The sequence below is a fragment of the Petromyzon marinus genome, chromosome 6 (genome assembly GCF_048934315.1).
Source record: "Petromyzon marinus isolate PM22_M1 ecotype Great Lakes invasive population chromosome 6, UKy_Petmar_22M1.pri1.0, whole genome shotgun sequence".
NCBI lineage: Eukaryota > Metazoa > Chordata > Hyperoartia > Petromyzontiformes > Petromyzontidae > Petromyzon > Petromyzon marinus.
In genome coordinates this window covers 3,475,542-3,495,460 of record NC_133672.1, presented here as the reverse complement: position 1 = coordinate 3,495,460, position 19,919 = coordinate 3,475,542, and the positions used below count along the sequence as shown (strand labels likewise).

Below are 19,919 nucleotides of genomic sequence, written 5' to 3'. Positions count from 1 at the left end.
CATCATTAAAATGCAAATCAATTTATAACATTTTTGACATGCGTTTTTCTGGATGTTTTTTGTTGTTATTCTGTCTCTCACTGTTCAAATAAACCTACCATTAAAATTATAGACTGATCATTTCCTTGTCAGTGGGCAAACGTACAAAATCAGCAGGGGATCAAATACTTTTTTCCCTCACTGTATGTTGAACTTCCTTCGCAGTGGTTTGACGAGAGACCTGTACATGTGCATGACATGTATGTTGAACTTCTTTTGCACCGTACGTACCCAACCGTGCGAATCGGAGGTGCGGGGGAAAGGAAAACACACTAAACACAAAATAAAAAAATCTGTGCCTCCACTGGTACCGGACTGCACAGGTGCAGTGTTAATTCAACTTCAGTTACACCGTGCATGTGCTGTGTGCAATGTTAATTCCAGTACTCTTATAAAACAACTATATATACAGGGTGCTTCAAAACATGTTTTTTTACACTTCTGAGAATTTGCAACAATACCACGTAACATGTGACTCCGGGCTCTGGAGACCACCTGGAGAAGATTCCAGTCACGTGTTGATGGCGAACAAGTGGACACTCTTTGAATTTTAGAAGCTCGTAACATTACATTTGTTATCATGTTACAGTGTATTATCCGTTCTTTCGCCATTAAAAACGATAGTCCCATGTAATTGTTAACATTTTTTTAAGCCCCCTGTATATCCGTACCCAGCACACCACATCCACAATAGCTCTTGACATGGCCGTGGCTACCAGTAATCGCGTGTCGACTTCGAGTGCGTGTGACCGCTCTGAAGCCCTCTGTGGACCGCTTGTATGATTGGCCATACAAATGCAGGGTGAGGGGGGAAGTGAATGTTTTACATCAATTGTACAATCAGTGTGAGTCTGACAAATAAATAGATGCAAAATCATAAACAGGATGACCCACATCGTCGTACGTCACGAAATATGAGACAATAAACTATGAGGGACTGTGCAAGTAAAGTGATGGCACGTTCACATACACAATGATGAGGACGCGAGACTTCACAATGCCTCGTGGTTGCCGCTCATGGTCGCAACCCGAAACTCGATCAGAGCGCAAACAACTAAAATGTCTGTGCTATCAAGATTCCCACTGTCCAGGCTACCGAGATTCCCATTGCCCAGGCTACCGAGATTCCCACTGTCGAGGCTACCGAGATTCCCATTGTCCAGGCTACCGAGATTCCCACTGTCGAGGCTACCGAGATTCCCATTGCCCAGGCTACCGAGATTCCCATTGTCCAGGCTACCGAGATTCCCATTGTCCAGGCTACCGAGATTCCCATTGTCCAGGCTACCGAGATTCCCATTGTCCAGACTACCGAGATTCCCACTGTCGAGGCTACCGAGATTCCCATTGCCCAGGCTACCGAGCTTCCCATTGTCCAGGCTTCCAAGATTCCCATTGTCCAGGCTACCGAGATTCCCACTGTCCAAGCTACCGAGATTCCCATTGTCCAGGCTTCCGAGCTTCCCATTGTCCAGGCTACCGAGCTTCCCATTGTCCAGGCTACCGAGCTTCCCATTGTCCAGGCTACCGAGATTCCCACTGTCCAAGCTACCGAGATTCCCACTGTCGAGGCAATTGAGATTCTCACCGTCCAGGCTATAGAGATTCCCACTGTCCAGGCTATAGAGATTCCCACTGTCCAGGCTACCGAGATTCCCATTGTCCAGGCTACTGAGATTCCCACTGTCGAGGCAATTGAGGTTCTCACCGTCCAGGCTATAGAGATTCCCACTGCCCAGGCTACCGAGATTCTCACTGTCCAGGCTATCGGGATTCCGACTGTCCGGGCTACCAGAATTCTCACTGTCCAGGCTATCGCAATTCCCACTGTCCAGGCTATTGATATTCCCACTGTACAGGCTATTGATATTCCCACTGTCCAGGCTATGAGATTCCCAATGTCCAGGCTACTGAGATTCCCACTGTCCTGGCTATTGAGATTCCCACTGTCCAGGCTATTGAGATTCCCACTGTCCAGGCTATTGATATTCCTATTGCCCAGGCTATTCAGATTAACACTGTCCAGGCTATTGAGATTCCCACTGTCCAGGCTATTGAGATTCCCACTGTCCAGGCTATTGAGATGCCCACTGTCCTGGCTATTGAGATGCCCACTGTCCTGGCTATTGAGATTCCCACTGTCCAGGCTATTGAGATTCCCACTATCCAGGCTTTTGAGAATCCCACTGTCCAGGCTATTGAGATTCCCACTGTCCAGGCTATTAAGATTCCCACTGTCCAGGCTATTGATATTTCTACTGTCCAGGCTATTGATATTCCTACTGCCCAGGCTATTGAGATTCCCACTGTCCAGGCTATTGAGATTCCCACTGTCCAGGCTATCGAGATTCCCACTTTCCAGGCTATCGCGATTCCCACTACAACCGACAACAGGTAAACGAGGAATCATTCTGAGGTGCATTTGTTAGCGCACTGAATTTGCGATCCAGATGTTGCCAGATTCCACTCAAGCTCCCGGCACGGCATAGTTTATATAAAAAAAATAAGCCACACCACAGTTATGTGATCGCCGGGTTCACGTGCAGTGGGGTAAAGTGTGGGCAACTCCCACAACTGCCAAGACGCCTGTCCAGCGTGGAAGAGGGCAATTGCACCAGCATCGGTGTGAGCGAGCAATTGCAGGGGCTGCGCCTACAACTTTTTTTCTTTCACCCCTCCGCACCCACCCCTTCTACCTTAAAAACAGAGAGGCACAGAGAAAGGTGGAACACAGACAGAGTGGGCAGGCGGCGGCTCGAGACGCCTCGATGAGCCACAGAATTTTATCTCCCCACTGCATGCGGGTTAATAAGGCTAATGAGAGGCCGTTAAAGCTGATGGGGTTCAGATGGAGATCAGGCATCAGCTTCTTTCCTGTCACCAGCGCCGCACCGCGCCGACGCCAGCCCATAATTGGCCGCATAACGTCCCGCCGCTTAACAGGGCTTTCGACGGGGGGGACAGGGAGGGGGGGCACGGGAGCTGTGCAGGTTTCGTCATTCGGGAAAGTCGCCTCTAACAGCGAACTTGCGCGCCGTAATCCACCGCACGTTCGGCGGCTCGGCTCGCACCCCTGGTACTTGCGCTCTGAGAGGGAGTCATAGAGAGAGGCAGAGAGAGAGAGAGAGGCAGAGAAGAGCCCCCGAGTTTAGGAGATCGCGGGCAACGTGGTGCGAGTGCAGTGCTGCTGCGCCGCGCGCGCGTCGCACGCACAAAGAGAAAGATCCACCCCGGATCGCCTTTTAAACAACAGACTATTGGGGCACGTGTGCCGTGAGCGAGTAGCACCGATAGTGAGGCGGCTCTACACACACCAAGGGAAAGATCACCCGTTATAGCCTTAATAGACTGTAGGGGCAAGTGCTGTGAGCAGGCACCCATGAAGTCCGGCACGGCACACACACGATGGCATGGGTGGCCAGCGCCACGCTCCGCTGCCTTTGTTCCCCCCGATGTTTACACACCGCACCAGGTACTCAATTGAGGCTCAGTCGACCTATGGTAGGGCCCAGGACCGGTTGAGATAATCGTCGCTGGTGTTGCCCGTGAGTGGGAATCTAACCTGGGTCCCCGGATTCGTATCGCAGCGCGCTAACTGCTACACTGCCGCTCACACACACACACGCGCGCACTGAAGGCGGTTGAGATTTTTTTTCTTCCTTTCCATTTTTTACAGATGACATAACTTTTTATGCAGAGTTGTAAAGGTTTGATCACCATGTAATTTGCTTACCCGCCTCGCTCTCACTCCGTGCAGCATTTATGCCCCAAAAACGCAACGTATCGGCTGCCTTATTGCGTTGTACACTTTTATGCCTTCTCGCAAGTTGAACGACGGGGCCGCGCCAAAAAAAAATCTTGGAGCGCTCTCTCTCTGTGTGTGTGTGCCTTGAAGAAGGCTGCGTGTGCGGAATGTGCTGGGCAATGCTGATGTCATCCCGACATGCACAGCATGCTGGGAATCCCCGTTACGTTTCGCTGCCAGTTAGACACCCTCTTTGCGTGCATATTTACAGAAACTCGAGGCCGTGGCGGCTCGGGATTTCTTTTTTTTTACGGTGTCAAGAGCGCGCAATGAATAACGTTGGACACGCGACCTCTTAGAGCAGGGGTCTACGACCCCGTTGGAGCAACGAGTCGGCAACCTGCCGGCTCCGGAGCCGCGTGCTGACTCTTTGGGTTGCCCGCCTACCCCCCCCCCCGCCCCCTCCCTTTGCGGGGAGCGGTTTTTCTTTTAAATAAATGGTCAATGTAATTTAATGTAAAGATAATTGATTGAATATGGCCAGGGAATGGGGTGTACTATGGAATGTCTTTGCGATGACAAGACATACAACACTCAAACTGTATTAACTACTATGATGAGCCAAGAATGTTTGTCGAACAGCCCCCCTCATTAATAATCATGAAGAGGTGACGTCTTCCTATTGGACACCCCTCATTAATATTAATTAGCGGGTGACGTCACTCCACATGGGGGTGCGAGGTGCTTCCTCCCCCCTCCTCGGCGTCAACTGACAACCCTCACTACAAAGGCAGAACCCTCACGTCACGTGATCTCCGTGACGCTGTTGAGACATCGAAGTAAAAAGGACGTCGTGATGAACAAGGGATTATAACCTTAAAATGAAATAAGTCTGTGTCACCGCGGCCTTACAAATGGCACACTAGTTGATGCAATTAATATCACGTCGTGGTCTGATTATCGCTTGCAAGTTTCAGATTTACTGCAATACACCCGTCCTTGGACGGGCAAGAGGCTAGTTGTTAAATAATAACTAAGGGGGGGGGGATAGGAGTCAGTTTATTCCAGCACCTACTTTGTTAATTTAAGCCAGATTTTGTGTTGTCATCTGCTGCTTTGTGTACAATTAGCTCTGCGTGTGATGAGGCTCTCGAACAATTTTGATGAAAGACACCCCCCCCCGCCCCCGCAAAAGATGGCTCTTCTTGTTCTTCTTTGAAACACTGTCGACCCATGTCTTGGAGAGAATAAGCGGCACGCTTTAGAGGAGCGAGAGAGATATACGTACCTCGTCTTAACCACATCCAGCGGGTGCATCAGACAGATTTCCACCAGCCCTGCAACAAAGGGACACAGCATCGACTCAGGATCGCACAGAGACACAGACGCGTGGAACTCAACAATATATTTGGAGATTGCGGTGTCTCTCTCCCCGGTGGTCGCGTGGATTTTCCCCCTCCACATTTAGAAACATGCCTTTTGCTTATTTTGATTAATTTGCTGCTAGAAATGTCCACGTGATAAGCCACTTTGTTGAGCTATCATTTGTGACCATGCCGCTTCTGAAAAATAAGTTATTACCTCGGTGGGCCTTACCTGGTAAGATAAAAAAAAATAGTTTAGTTTAATTTGAACAATGTTTTAAGTGATTTGAGTTCACCTTTCCTATCCTTTGCACTACTTTCAATTTTTTTTGTATTGTTTGTTGTTGCAACGTTCTTACCCGGCCCCACTAGACATCTGCCAAAGAGAGCTTTAAAGCTCATCGGATTCCTCTAGTGTAAATATTCTGATTCTGCTAACCGCCAGATTATTATTACTGCACGGCGTCAAAACAATCATTGCCCCCTAGCGGCAGACTCAATGCCCCGGGTCGCTCTTGCTAATGGGGCTCTATCCTGGTCTCATGGATTCTCACCTCGTCAAACAACATAAATAAACACGCGTCACTACTCATACCTTAATCTGGCGCTAAACCGAATTCTATATATATTTTTGCTGCTGTAACAGTATCTGTCTGCTTTTGATTTAAAGCTTTGATTTAAAGCTTTCGTGACTGCAGGGATTCATATTCTTTGTTCTTTCGGTAAAGTCACGTAGAAGGGAAACAATAAAACAATACAAAAATATATATAAAACAAGAAAATTCTCACGACGTTTCGATTGCAACACAAGCAATCATCATCAGGTGTGAAAACCACAGCAAGAAAATTTATTTTTTGAGGTACACAATGGAATCACACTGAACGCGGAGTTGTGTGCGAAACTCTGGTTAGAAAAGTCACGGTGGATTTTTTCATATTTTTTAAAATTATTGTTGTTGTTGCCATTTGTTCATTTTTTTAAAATATGTAATACAAAAATAAAATCTAACAACAACAACAACAACAAAAACGTTCGAGGCACTTTACAAGAATTCTCAATCGAAACACCGCAACTCAAACCTCGTGGTGGGGTGGGGGGGGGGGGAGTCACGTTGCTGTATATCGTCTCGCATAGAGAGAGAGAGCCGTGCGTATTCTTTACACGGAGAAATGTACGTGTTATTAAATAAATAACTACATATGACTACTCCCATTGCCCCTTGAGGGCTCGGCGTGGAATCGTCCGGGGTGTAATTGCACCGAGAGCTTACGGGAGACCCGGGGCCACTTTGCGGTGTTCTCAACGCATGTTCCAGAAAGAGAAGAAAAAAAGCAACACACACGCACAACCCCACCGCTGCATCCAGTTTCCTAACACAATGATGCAATCAAGGTCACGATTATTCAAATATTTGTTTTGCCTGCCAGCTGCACTCGGGCTAGACTCGGCGCAAGAGCGAAACGCGGGGACGCACCAAAGGGGTGAAACGTCGCTCAAAGTTGGGCGCTCTGCATTGCCGCTGTGCTGTCGATTGTCCCAAACCCCTGCCTCTTATCTCCTCTACGACGTCCCCCCCCCTTCCCCGCTCAAAAATCCCACACTGAGATCGCCCCGCGGGATCGCCCAACGGGATTGCCCCGAGGGATCTCAAATCCAGTGCCGAGTCAATCTCACCGGCTTCAAGATAGACTCGCTCCTGCTGGAATTTTGCCTCTCATCTCACTATACGCCCCCTCCGCTCACTGCCGTTACATCTCCCCCTCTCATCTCGCTCTGCTCCCCTTCACGCGCTCTGGACTCTAGCGACCTTTCTCTCGAAGCCTCCGGTCAACAATCGCTCAGTTGGCAGTCGCTACATCCTCCTCTGCTATCTCCCCCCGCATAGGTCTGGAACTCCCTTCCCTGAGCCGTCCGTGTTGTTCACTCCATGCCGTTGTTCAAGTCCAGGCACAATTGACTGCCTCTATCAACATAAAACTTGCCCACCAATGTTGCTGCACGGCGTCTTCGAGGATCGGTCACACTGAGACGCTACGCAATATCTAATCGCATTGCATTGCCGTTATACAGCACGAATTGCAGTCAGGGACATTGCGGTTGGCGAGAAGGTGGTGATGGTGGTCGTGGGGCTGAGAGACGGGAGAGGTTGGTGGTGGTGATGGTGGTGGTGGGGCTGAAGAGACGGGAGAGGGTGGTGGGGCTGAAGAGACGGGAGAGGGTGGTGGTGATGGTGGTCGTGGTGCTGAGAGACGGGAGAGGTTGGTGGTGGTGGTGGGGCCGAAGAGACGGGAGAGGGTAGTGGTGCTGGGGCTGACATTAGACCCGCATATGAGAAACAACAACAGCGTTCGCTTTATTATCATCTAAAACTAAACTAATGTCTATTCGAATAAGTCGAGTCGCTCGGTGTTTTCCAAACTGGAATTGTTTCTCTCTCGCGTGGCCAGCCCGCTGTGATCTACACGTGGTGTTTGTTTACAGTAGAATCCCGATTGTAACTGTCTGCGATCGGATGGAATCCATCACATGCGGTTCATTCGGAAGCGTGGCTCTCCGACGTGCTGTCCGGGTCGTGAAGAAGCCCCCGGCGCGTGGCGCAAAACGTCGGACACCGTCGTGCCGAACAACGCGCGGTGCAACCTGAAAGCGCATCAGAGAGCCGTACGGCACAGCAGCGATAACCTGCGTGGCAGTGTTTCACCGAATTCACTGCCTCGCAAATGCATTCACTGGGCAGATTATGAAAGGCGTGTACATATTCATTGTGTTCGCGAATCATATTTTATTTAGAAGAACATTTGCACGTGTATCCAACCTTTAATTTTCCCAAACAACGTTTACGTGGTAAATTATCACTCATCATACGACACAATTTTAGAAGAAGGAGAGGAGGAAGAAAAAGAAGAAGAAGAAGAAGAAGAAGAAGAAGAAGAAGAAGAAGAAGAAGAAGAAGAAGAAGAAGAAGAGGAAGAAGAGGAAGAAGAAGAAGAAGAAGAAAGTTTGGCTGGCTCACTGGCTGACTGGCTGACTGGCTGACTGGCTAAATGGCTCACTGGCTGACTGGCTGACTGGCTGACTGGCTGACTGGCTAAATAGCTCACTGGCTGACTGGCTGACTGGCTGACTGGCCGACTGGCTGACTGGCTGACTGGCTCACTGGCTCACTGGCTGACTGGCTGACTGGCTTTCACGTCCGGCGGGAGGGAGAGATGGACTGACGACATATTAAGTAGCAAGTGAAGATAGAATTTGCCATTGCTCTCCCTGCCTAGGTATCCAACCCATGCTTGCAACTTCAGCGCGCCAACCACACTGCCACCACACCCGAACAACGTATCGTAAAACATCTTGACCTAACCGTATCGTAAACACAACAGCGCCACCAAAGTCGATTACAATCCGCCAAGAAGCGCTGTTACCGCCCGTGTTGGCTTAATTTACGTGCGGTAAAGAAGGGCCAATGCCCGAAACGTCGCCTATTACATACTGTATTATATTTTAAAGCATCGCTGTGTTATTGACGAATGTGTTGAGTTTTGTGTTAACCGTGGTGGGTGCGATGTAACCGTGCGTGCGATCACAGGTGCTCGCCAACGGCACTTGCACCCCGCACGGTCTGCTCGGGCGATACGGGTGAACCTTCGTCTGCGCCTGTCCTTTGATGTAACAATCCGCTCGCGCGTCACGTGGCAAATGCCATTGTGACGTCAAGGAGGCGGGTAATGAAAGGAGACCGCTCTGAGACTTTCAACGCGAGCTGCGGCCGAGAACAACACCGACTGTAATCGTTCCCCAGGTGCAAAATCTTACGAACAGAAGTTGTCACCGCGCCCATATAATAATAATAATAAGCCCTGGCCGATCGACCACTTCCGCGGAGAGAATTCTGCCGTGGATCGGGCCACCTTGAGATGCTTCGACGATTTATGTTCGGCCGGACACGGGAGGGTGGTGCGGGAGTTGGAAGGGTGGGGGGGCAGGCGGCAAGTGCGGTGATTTAAGACGTTAGGGGGAAGAAAACAACCGACAGGTAAAAGTCATGGGGTGGTGAATAGACGCCCGTTCGGCTGGCAAAGCCTGCCTCGCCGATCGGTTTGGCGAGAGGACAATTGAGTCCGTGACAATGATTGGGTGGTCAGAGTCTCCCACTCAATCCATCAGTCAGCGAGCCTCATTAAATTCGTACACCGCAGCGCGCCGCGCTGGAGGAATTTCGCGAATGCTCGCGGCCCCGCGCTCTGCGTGTCGACAAATGTTGACATTGGCCGAGAGCTCAAAACTGGAATATTCAGCTTTGTAAGCGTTAATGCACCCTGATGCGGGTGGGCGGGCGGGCACAAAGACCACGACTCCCCCCCCGTGCAGCCCACACAGGCTGCCGGGGCGAGAGCTGTTTCGCGAGCACCGATGAAGGTCGATACGGTGTCCGAAGTGGATGGTGTGGCCAGTAACCACAACCGGCCGCCTTTGTCTCCCCCATTGCCGATGTTTTGCACACCGCACCGGGGATCATCGCTATTGTAAAGTCGTGGCCGGGACTCGAGCTCGGGTCGCCGGGGTTCGTAGCGTCGTGCGCTAACCGCTGCGCCACCGCTCCCCCACAAATGTTGACATTGACCGAGAACTCAACGCTGGTATATTCAGGATGTTAAGCGTCAATGCACCCTGATGCGGGTGCACACACAAAGACACGAACACACAAAGACACACACACTACACTACCGCACCCCCATTTACACACGCACAACAAAGGCAAAATCTCTCGTATAGCCTAAACAGACTTTTGTGTAAAGTGCTCTTAGCGAGCTCTTATGATGTACACACAAAAGACAGAGATCCCCCGTATAGGCATAACATACTTTTTGGGGCAAGTGCTGTCGGCGAACACCTATAAAGGCCGCCACGGCACACGTGGGTGGGTATTACCACGCCCGGGCCGCCTTTGTCTCCCCGAGTGGCGACGTTTACACACCGCGCTAAGCACTCCTATTGAGGCCGACTCGACACAGACGCACACGCGCATACGCACACGAGCACGCGTAAGGGAACGGTGAAAAACCCCGGAAAGCGGTGGTGTACAATGCAGTTGCACGCGGCGTCTTGGTCCCAGTTGCGAGCTAAACAAACGAACGGAGGGCTCCGTTGCGCTCCGTAAAGGCGGTCCTCTTAAGTGACTCAGAGAAATAAGCGTTTAACGCTGAAGAGGTGATTAACCAGAAATACCACTAAGAGACCGTGACACGCATAAAAATCGAGTCTGTCCCTCATTTTCCGTTGATTAAGAGCAGCTGAACCATACACGGATGCGCCCCGGCAGCTGTTTGGCATTTGGGAAGCCGAAACCCCCCCTGTAAATTTTCGTGCCGAGTTTGGAAAAGGAGGCTCGCAGGCCCTTTGTAAACACCATCGCAGCGCCCTAAAGGACAGGAAGGGTTAGAGGGCCATATTTACAGGCCAACAAAAGTGTCCAGGAAAGCCAAGATCACACGCGCGCGCGCACCTTTTCCAACCACACGTCGGCCGAGCAAGGAACGAGCCTTTTGTCGTCGTAACCCCAGCACCTTCGAATCGTTTATTACGAAAAAAATACCCGTAAATAAACATTCGCCTTAATAATGTCGACGTTCAATGTCCGGAAAATATGGGACATTTTTTGTTTTACTTTCGGTGTTATGACAGTGACTCGTGCAGTTAAGTTTTTACGCATTTTGTAAAGTGTCACAACAGTGGCGGATAAAGGGATAGCCGCGCTACATCGGTTGAGATTTAAGCATCGTCCGTTGCAATGCGTTTGCCATTTCTAAAGTTCATTATCTGCTTTGTTGGATTCTCATTGTGGCTGTTTTGTTTATGGGTTGGGGAGGTTTGCATTTGGTGTGACCGCATCAGTGGACAGATGTATTTGCTTACAAACGCATTGCCCAAGGAGCTCTCTCTCTCTCTCTCGCTCGCTCTGCCTTGTGAAATCACCATTCTGGCCAGCGGTGATGATAAGCGCCATACTCTTTAAGTTTGCATGTTTCCGCAGATTGATGTCTTGAGTTTAAGGTTTTCGCGCTGGTGAAGGATGACCCCCACCTCTAGACTGAAAGACGGTGAAATGGTCTCAATTCCTCGGGTCTAAAATATTTGCACTTTGGGACAGGCAGCTTAACTGGCCCGGGGTGATTGAGTGTCGCAGATCCGATAACATCGGCAAACAGTCTTTTTTTTCAGCGGGCGTCCTTCCTGCTTAAGTTAAACAGGTACGGCTGATATTGCCACCAGAAATGTGGTCGCCCCTATTCTCACTACCTCGAGACAATGGGCAGCTTAGGGTAAAACGACAACCGACACTTATACGCGCGTAGATCCACCGTCCCAAATTCAAATTAGTTGTTTTATTCAAATTCAAGCCACGAAAGAATCTTCGCTGAGACAATCTGAGAATTGTCGCGGCTGACAAAAGGCACGTTTGCTGTTCATCTCACTCACTCACTCGCTCGCGAACACAGTTAGGGTATAGAATTACATCTTGTCCCCCACACACACACACACCTCACGTCCCTCCCATTCAACCACTAATGCCTCTCCACTTCATATTGCGACCAAGACTTCCGTCCAGGCCGCCTCTGCAAACAGGCGCCCTGATTGACCACATCCGCTCCGTCATGGCCTGGAAATTCATTACGGTGAAAAAGAAAGAAAAAAAAAGAACCCACACCCCACTGAATGGAATTACTACACTGTGATTTATTTCATTTGCCATTCAGGGCCTCCTCTGGCCGCCTAAAAAGGGATCGCGGTTAAACACGGGCGTTACATTTAAAAGCTGTGTTGTGTCCGTCGGCTTTGGCATACAACGGGAAGGTGACAAGGTGCGTGAATGTTTCCCAGCCGGGTTCGTCTCTCGTGGTTTGCGAGCCCTTGGCAGATGGATGTTTGTCGCTCATGGCTACGGCTCCTCGAGGTTTAAAACATAAAGTAAAGGGTGCAGATCTACAATTTATGTTCTCACGCCACTGCTGACGGTAGAGGCTCTAGAGCAGTGGTTCTTAACCTACACTGCAGCCTTGCACTCCTTAGGCTCTCAATTGTAAAAGATGTACAATGTTAATAAATACATAGGGTTTGGTGAAACAAGGTACTGTAGTTGTACTGACGTGCCCGTGCTAAATGTGAGTTTCGATTATTTACATTCGAAATAAAAAAAATCTGGCCACGTCTCGCACCAGCAGAAAGGGCATCTCGCGCTCTCAGTTTGGTGCGTGCACGCCAGGTTAAGAACCACTGCTCTAAAGGGAGCTCGAGAGAGCCGTTTAGAGGGCATTTTGACCTACTCCAAGCACCTCGGGGCGCCACGGTGGTGAGATGTTAACTGCCTCGCCTGGTATACAGGAGGTCGTGGGCTTGATCGCGTGTATACAGGATTAGGAGTTTTCATGTTCTCCCCGTGGTCGCGTGAATTTTTCTCTGGGCCCTCCCATTTTCCCTCCACATTTAGAAACACGCGTTTAGAGTATTTGGCTGCTCTACATTTCCACACGATGAGCTATCATTTGTGGCCAGGTCGCTTCTGAAAAACAACTATCAAGATCAGTGACCCTTACCTGACAAAATAAAAAGTTTATGTTTGTTGTTGTTGGGAGTAGGTACACTTGACCCCCACCACACGCGACCTACCGACGAACGGTGATCGACCCATTTACGCTGCCTGGTGGATAGAGAGAGAGAGAGGGGATTCAAGAAACCTGCATCATTGTGTCAACTGTCGCACCGGGAGTTCGAACCGGCCGGTAGTCGTAGCAGCGTACGAGCCTCCTCCACTCCAGGGATCTCTGGAGAGTCCCACCGGCGAGACATCTTTTCTCGCCTCTTTTTCTACAACGCTGGCCACATGCCTCGGAAGATGTGGGAAAAGTGAACCCACTCTTTGCCCCACCACACGTGACGGGCCGAGCGACTAACCCCGCTGGGACCAACTTTACACCGCTGGCTGGACAGAGGCGGAGGGCAGCGGTGGTGGGGAAGGCAAAGGGAGAGCGGCGAGTTGATTCAAGAAACTCGCGCCATCGTTTCAATCGGTGTGGAAGGGATTTCTCTGCTTTCTGTTTTTTTTTCGTGTAATATTTCAAGATGCACAAATCGAGAAATTCTGCCTTTGACAAAGGGAAAAACGGTGCGCGCAGGTGCAACTCGCGGTTCGGGAAAAAAACATTCACATAAACAAGGGCCGACCGCGTACGACGAGCGCGGTAATTAATGCCCCCAGTGAGATATTTCCATTGCTCACCCCGAGACGGCCACTCCAAACCTTCTAAAACAAAAGGCAGTTACCTGTCAACCACCCACTCTAGGAATAAAATTAAGCGCGCAGATGTTCGAGGTGATTTATAATGGCCAACTATTTCGGTATGTTTTCCCTACGAACCTCGCCCCCCCCCCGCCTCCTCCCTCCCCAATTACCAAAGCTTTCTGACAAGAAGTTAATTCAAGGCATCTTTCAGCCGCTAAATCTGCTTCCAATTTCGTGCGATGGGATAGCGGGCGCACGGCAGCTCGCCCTCGTTTGATCTGCAGGCGGAGAGAGCCTCCGAGCCCGGCCCAACGGGAAGTTCGGTGGGCCCGGCCTCGCCTCGCCCGCTCGTTCGCTCGCCCATTCAGTCCCCGTTGGTCCGCGGAGTTCACCGTGGCCTCGGCCGCCCGCCACAGCCGCCCGCCTCTTGGCTTCGATTCAGCGGCGGCGGCGGCGGCGCTCTCGGTCCCCGACCCCGAAATTGCACCCAAAAAAAAAACATTACAGAATAATCATTAATTTGCGGAATCCCAGGGTGAAAATAAAAGCTAATTAGAGGCAGGTGACAGAAGGTACCGCCCCCGCTTGCCTATCGGTGGGTTTGGCTGACGAGGTTTTGGCGGAGGGGCTACGGCACAGCAAGTTCGGGCCTCTGCCAGACGGCTCGGCTTTCTTATGTTTATCCAAATTAATCTGCGAGCAGCCCCCCCCCCTCTCGCCTCCCCCGCCTCCACTCCACGCTCAGGACACTCGATAGATGAAATGAGGATGTAGGCAACGCGCGCGCACGTGCAGCAGGCGGGTTCATTGCGACGCACGCAGAACAAAGACAAATCCCCCCCGTCCCCCATCCCCTCATCAGATACAGACTGTTGCAGCGTGGGCTGCCTGTGCGGCGAGCACCTATGAAGGCCCTGCATGGTGCAACGATGGGGCTGGGTGTGGCCAGAATCACGCCCGGTGCCGATTGTTTGCACACCGCGCCAGGTAACCAATTTAAGGCTGAGTCGACCTTGCAGAAGCCCAGGATCAGTTCGGATCTTCGTCACTGATATTGGTTGTGGTCGAGAATCAAACTCGCACTTGAGCGGTTGTTCGTTCTCCACTGCTGTCCGCATTTGTCTGGAACTGCATACCACACTCCCCCATCCGTCTGTGCTGTGGACTCCCTGTCCAATTCATATCCAGGCTCACCACTTTCCAACTCTCTCCTCTCGACCTATGGCTCGACGACTTCTCTTTACAACACACACGCAGGTCCCCCGTCAATTCACAGCGTCTGGAGATTCGCTTTCAGTGAGATGCGAACAATCCGCGCAGCGCAATTTTTACGGATGACGTGTCTCCAAAAAGTTAGTTTGAAAAGTAAGTTAGATCACAGGTTAGTTCGTTCCGCTGTCCACATAGTCACCTAGGCACGGTCTTGTACCAGTGGCTCGTGACTCCTCAACTGTTTCTGGTGCAACCACCACCACCTTCACCGATCCGCATTGCCCATCATGGTGAAGTATGGTCAAACAAACTCCCGCGACCGACAGTGTCAAGAGTCTTCATCTAGCAGTGGATTGAGAAAGAGCGGACATTGTTGTCTGGATTATAAAACGCACTCCCCACCGCCGCCCCCCCCGGTGCGTCTTATAATCCGGTAGGTGTGTGTGTGAGCAGATATGTATAACTTTATTGACACCGCACACAGGTCTGGGGTGCGCCTTACTTTCCGGAGCGTCTAATAATGTAAACAATAGGAGAGTGTCTTAAGGGCTTTCACAACAACTAAAATGCATCGATGAAGCGAACAAAAAATGACGTGACTAGCGACACCATCATCCAGCAGTGGATCTACGAATCCCCCCTGGAAACAAAACTAAAAACCCGAACGACGCTTGAAGACGCGCCAACGATATCATTATTATTATACCGTGCGTGTGAAGAGCTATCCGTCCCCGCAACTCCGATTAGCGCCATGGCGAAATAAGTTCAACGCACAATGCAGTACACACACATCTACACAATGCGGTACACACACACATCTACACAATGCGGTAAACGCACATCTACACAATGCGGTACACACACACATCTACACAATGCAGTACACACACACACCTACACAATGCAGTATACACACACACCTACACAATGCGGTACACACACACATCTACAGAATGCAGTACACACACACATATACACAATTCGGTACACACACACATCTACACAATGCGGTACACACATCTACACAATGCAGTACACACACACACATCTACACAATGCGATACACACACATCTACACAATGCGGTACACATCTACACAATGCAGTACAAACACACACCTACACAATGCAGTACACACACACACATCTACACAATGCAGTACACACACACCTACACAATGCAGTACACACCCATCTACAGAATGCGGTACACACACACACATTTACACAATGCAGTACACACACATCTACACAATGCGGTACACACACACACACCAACACAATGCAGTACACACACACATCTACACAATGCGGTACACACACACATCTACACAATGCGGTACACACACACACACATCTACACAATGCAGTACACACACATCCACACAATGCAGTACACACACATCTACACAATGCAGTACACACACATCTACACATGCAGTACACACCCATCTACACAATGCAGTACACACACATCTACACAATGCAGTGCACACCCATCTACACAATGCAGTACACACACATATACACAATACGGTACACACACACATCTACACAATGCGGTACACACACACACATCTACACAATGCAGTACACACACATACATCTACACAATGCAGTACACACACATCGACACAATGCAATACACACACATCTACACAATGCAGTACACTCACATCTACACAATGCAGTACACTCACATCTACGCAATGCAGTACACACACAAACATCTACACAATGCAGTACACACACACACATCTACACAATGCAGTACACACACACACATCTACACAATGCAGTACACACACATCTACACAATGCAGTACACACACATCGACACAATGCAGTACACACACACACATCTACACAATGCAGTACACACACACACATCTACACAATGCAGTACACACACATCGACACAATGCAGTACACACACATCTACACAATGCAGTACACACACATCTACACAATGCAGTACACACACATCTACACAATGCAGTACACACATCTACACAATGCAGTACACACACATACATCTACACAATGCAGTACACACACACACATCTACACAATGCAGTACACACACACACACATCTACACAATGCAGTACACACACATCTACACAATGCAGTACACACACAAACATCTACACAATGCAGTACACACATCTACACAATGCAGTACACACACATACATCTACACAATGCAGTACACACACACACATCTACACAATGCAGTACACACACACATCTACACAATGCAGTACACACACATCTACACAATGCAGTACACACACATACATCTACACAATGCAGTACACACACACACATCTACACAATGCAGTACACACACATACATCTACACAATGCAGTACACACACACACACATCTACACAATGCAGTACACACACATCTACACAATGCAGTACACACACACACACATCTACACAATGCAGTACACACACACATCTACACATGCAGTACACACACACACATCTACACAATGCGTTCACATCTGACGCACGCCTCGATCCACGTCGTAACCCAAAGTTACCGTCGTAATTTTACGCATCGATGAGTAAACAATACAACGTAACGGTAAATATTTATTTGAAGCTTTCGTGACTGCAGGAATCCATACTCTTTCGTTCTTTCGGTAAAGTTACGTAGATAGAAAAATAAAATACCTACGTGACTTTACCGAAAGAACTAAAGAGTAAATGCTTTCTTCTCATTATTAGTATTATGTTTATTCTTCTTCCCTCCTCCTCTTCCTTTCTTCTTCTTCTAAATTCATGTAAAAATAATACCCAAAAGCAACGGGCAGTCTGCATCGTAACAACTTAATTGTACGTGCCCGGGCCACGAACAGTATCCGTAATTGATACATTTGCATTGTCACACGCGAGACGTCGCGCGGACGTCAGGTTTACTGCGGCTTTAATGCAATCGCCATCACCCCCCCACTACCACCACCAACTCCTGCTCCCCCACCCACCCACTCTTCCCTGAAGCTAGCGACGGCACAGGGAAATGACTCTCAAGTGACCCCAGCCCTGACCCATGGAACCTGACAGCACATCTGGAACACAGCTTGCCTCCGATTGACCCAGACCCAGTCTCCCAGCAAAACATTCCTGTAGGCAGTGGCAAATTGGCAATAACACAACACTGGACCCCCCCCCCCGCCGCCCCCCCCAGCGCCCCCCCCTCTGCCCCCCTTGTGTTTGCACTGCGAGACGACAATGTTCAAAATATATTTTAAAAAATAATTATTATTACACGGCCAGGTAATCCGGAAGAGTATTTGGATCCTATAAATGTCCACGTGATGATAAGCCACTTCGTTCGATTATCGTTTGCCAGGTCGCTTCTGACAAAAAAAAAGATAGAATGCTCAGTGGGCCTTGCCTGGTAAAATAAATATAATGTTGATTTGAAGCTTTCGTGACTGCAGGAATCCATACTCTTTGGTTCTTTCGGTAAAGTCACGTAGATAAATTATAATATATCACGACGTTTCGATCGCCACACAAGCCATCTATCCCACCTGAGGACGATTATTTTTCTACGTGACTTTACTGAAAGAACCAAAGAGTATAAAATAAATATAATTTAGTTTAGAATTGTTGTTGTTGTACCATGCATTCGTTGTGAAAAGACAAATCCTGACAGGCACGGGGACATATGAGAAAGGGCTACGGAACCCATGAATGTGCATGGTTTTTCTTCCTCGTTGTAAATTAATGATTTGATGTTAAATGCTCACAACTGCACGGAGCTGGATGCCTGATATGTTTTCTTCATGAAGTGCACGCACGTACGCTTGCAATTTTGTCAGCGGAGAAATATGAATACACAATTGCGGCATCAATTAATATCATCTTGTTGCTAACGATCTTTTAAAAATTAATTGAATATAAATACATTTTAAATACTTTTTTTTACCGGGTTTTATAAGGTCAGTGGTTAGCACACTGCACAATCTCGAAGTTCGATTCCCGGACACGGCTAACAACCAGTGGCGAGTGACTTCTGCATACGGAGCCTCCCGAAGCTGTGCGAGTCTTTTTTTTATTTTGGAGGGGGTGGTTCATTTGGCAATACTTCACCAAGCTGGGCAGTGCGGCTTGTTGAAGGTGGGGGACACTCAGTACACGCAAAGTGCTTGCCACAGATAAAGCAGAACTAGACCTTGCTGATCTGGTCGAGGAGCAGAGACCATCACGCCAACTCCGCTCATCGCAGCAGCAGCAGCAGCGGCTTTTGGCAGCTGGCCGTCAAACAAAGACCACATCACGCGCTTTCAAACGCATTTCTGCGGCCGTCTGGAACGCTCTTCCTTCCGATATGAGGAAGCCACTGGGGCTATGCACTTTGAAATGATCATCATCTAGATCGAAAACTCATTCCTTTAGAACTGCTGTTTGTGTTTAGTTTGATGTCCTTCTCCCCGCACACATTCGATTGGCACGTTTGGCTACGTACGGTGCGAAAGAAGTTCAACGTGTACTCGACATGCATGAATACATACGTGTGTCCACAATGTGTTCGCTTCACTGCCCCCTGCTGCTTACCCCGTAGCCCTGCATCGTCTAACGACCCCGCGTCCTGTCCACGGAGGCCGTCACTTATCCAAGCAAAGCACGATCCGGGCTGAAAATCTTGCGTCCTGCTTAACTTCCCAAATATGAAGAGTCTAAACTTCCCAAATATGAAGAGTCTAAACTCTACGCATTCGCCAATAACACTGCGTGGCCCGAAAATTAAAGCAATATCTTTTTTTTTGTATGTATATAAAAAAACGGGCGACGTTTTGGGCAAATAGAGCAAGAGTTAGCTTTGTGTGTTATCATCATAATTGTGATAAGCAAGAGTTCGTTTTGTGTGTTATCTGCGGTTCCCTGTGCGGCACTGACAACCAGAGCGTCACCGCCCAATCACCCGAGGTGTGACGAGACCGCACACATTCCCGGCGACTCGGAGATATCCATGAGCGTTTGTTAAAATATGTTTCTATCTGTATGACCCTACAATGGCACGAACAACACACACGACAACAACAAAAAACGGTTACCGGTTTTCTGCGCGTGTAGACAGATCTAGAGCAATGGACGTGAACTGAGCTGAGAAGCTACGGGAGCTGGCGCAGTGCTGTGATTGGATGGCACATCCGGACCGGACCCGCAATCCAGAGGGCCACCGGTTAGATTCCATCTCCCGGCGTGGAAGTTGAAACAATTAGCAAAGTGTATCGACCTCCCCACCGCAGTCCAGCGGACTCT

General features: G+C 49.3%; 1 protein-coding gene across 1 annotated transcript in view; it reads right to left on the bottom strand.

Annotated features, from left to right (window-relative positions):
* Nucleotides 1-19,919, bottom strand: part of SLC25A21 (solute carrier family 25 member 21) — a 140,083-nt gene that overhangs the window by 40,716 nt on the left and 79,448 nt on the right. Inside the window, exon 2 of the mRNA XM_032948334.2 lies at nucleotides 5,073-5,121. Coding sequence (XP_032804225.1) covers nucleotides 5,073-5,121 — 49 coding nt within the window. The remainder of the gene's footprint in view (nucleotides 1-5,072; nucleotides 5,122-19,919) is intronic.